The sequence below is a fragment of the Typha angustifolia genome, chromosome 8 (genome assembly GCF_048772165.1).
Source record: "Typha angustifolia cultivar Huaian chromosome 8, ASM4877216v1, whole genome shotgun sequence".
Classification (NCBI taxonomy): Eukaryota; Viridiplantae; Streptophyta; class Magnoliopsida; order Poales; family Typhaceae; genus Typha; species Typha angustifolia.
In genome coordinates, this window is record NC_133246.1 from 7,164,461 (window position 1) to 7,166,172 (window position 1,712).

Below are 1,712 nucleotides of genomic sequence, written 5' to 3' on the forward strand. Positions count from 1 at the left end.
TCTCACACACACACACATAAAACTGGACCGTCTCCAGTAATTATCCAGCACTGATGGTTAGTGCCAGATCATGACTGCAAACAGCCACCCAATTGCAGGCAATCTCCTGCAGCTCTTTTCCCTCTCCTTTCGGAAACATACACACTCATACTGTCTACTTCCTCCATATGTCGTTTGTTAGTGGAGTAGGTTCACAAAAGATGAGCGTTGTATTAGCAAGTCCTACTCTTAGTACTAAATATAGATCTCTATATATTTCAACCTCTATATATGCATCGCACTAAGAAATGATACCATATATTAATTCTAAAATATATATAGAAGTACGAGAGAGGGCTACATCAAATCATCTCTATACATATCCCCATGAACAAAAACAGAAACAAGGATGCAAGAAGGATTAAAATATTGAAAAAAAAAACAAGATGATGAAGAAGAAGAAGAAAGGGAGATTATTGCAAGGCATTCTTCCGCAAATAGAAGCATTTCCATTGCACCACCAAAAACTGTCCTCACGTACATAACAAACGTCAATTCGGAACAGCGAGCCGCAACTCAACCGGACACGTGTTATCTCCCGAGATGCCCTCTTCGAACCGATCGGTCCGGTCCTCCTGAATCGGAGGCACGAGCCCTAGCGTGAGATCCAAGCCGACACTCCCCTCCTCGGCTCGGCCGCTCGGTTCGCCTTGGCTAACGTGCGACCCCTCTATCGTCTCCACCGTGAAGTCGCTCCCCGATTCGTGGCTCGCCGCGCGGCCGAACTCGACCGGGCAAAACTCAGTCCAACTTCCCGCACCACCCGATCCGGCCCGCTTGAACCGCATCCGGGATGTGGCCGCCACTTTGTGCAGGTCGGCGGCGGAGGCGCCGTGGTTCTTCGCCACGTGGCGGATGTCGTAGGACGCGGCCGGAAGTTGCGCGATCGGCGCCCCCTTCAAGACGGCTTCGACGGCGGCTTGGCAGTGCTGCCAACTCCCGGACCAGAGCAATCCGACCGAGCCGTAGGTCGGGTTCACGATCCGGCCACAGGCCTCATACAACAACGACCGAAATATAGCTGTCATGTCACACACCAAGTACGCCAAGTATTTTTAGAGTGATGTAACACGGTATATGTTACATAAATTGAAATCCATTTTTTGGGTCTATTAATTACCAACCAGGCCGTAGGTGGGCAGGTCCGGCGCCGATAAGGTTCATGAGGCCGGCGCGGCCATAGAACTTGGCCAGGAAGACGGTAGCGTTGCCCTGAGCCTCGGGGTTCCGGATCCACTGCAGACACGGGCGTATGATGCAGTCATCGCTGCAGCCCTTACGGAGGACACGACAGCCGTTGCAGCTCATCCTCATGGCTCCGATTGCGAATTAAGGCAAAAGAATAATGGAGAAGGAGGGCAACGATAGAATGGCGATGGACTAGAGGAAGAGATGGGTATATAAAGCATTTCGGGCGGAGCATCGCGTCGTGGATTGTTTCGCTGGTCAGTGTAGCCTGCGGTTTTAAATTCCTTATGGTTGGAAAACCGGGTTTGGATACTTTCCCCTTAAATTACGGAAATGTCCTTTGGAGCTGGAATGCTGGAGAGAAGGGTCGTTTCGTGATTAGGGAACGGCGGCGTGTGGTGCCCACGCTTGGCGTGGCACTTGTGCGGGCGAATCGCCGCTTTTCTAGGGGGCGGGGGGCCGAGAGATTATTGGTGGCGCGGATG

General features: G+C 51.8%; 1 protein-coding gene across 1 annotated transcript; it reads right to left on the minus strand.

The window, feature by feature from the left end:
• Positions 1 to 290: 290 nt before the first annotated feature.
• Positions 291 to 1,460, minus strand: LOC140765757 (LOB domain-containing protein 41-like). Its single transcript, XM_073104980.1, has 2 exons — positions 1,164 to 1,460; positions 291 to 1,060 (listed from the first exon to the last, which is right to left on the minus strand). Exons 1-2 carry the CDS (start codon positions 1,351 to 1,353, stop codon positions 531 to 533), a joined length of 720 nt encoding a protein of 239 aa, XP_072961081.1. The 5' UTR covers positions 1,354 to 1,460; the 3' UTR covers positions 291 to 530.
• Positions 1,461 to 1,712: the final 252 nt, after the last annotated feature.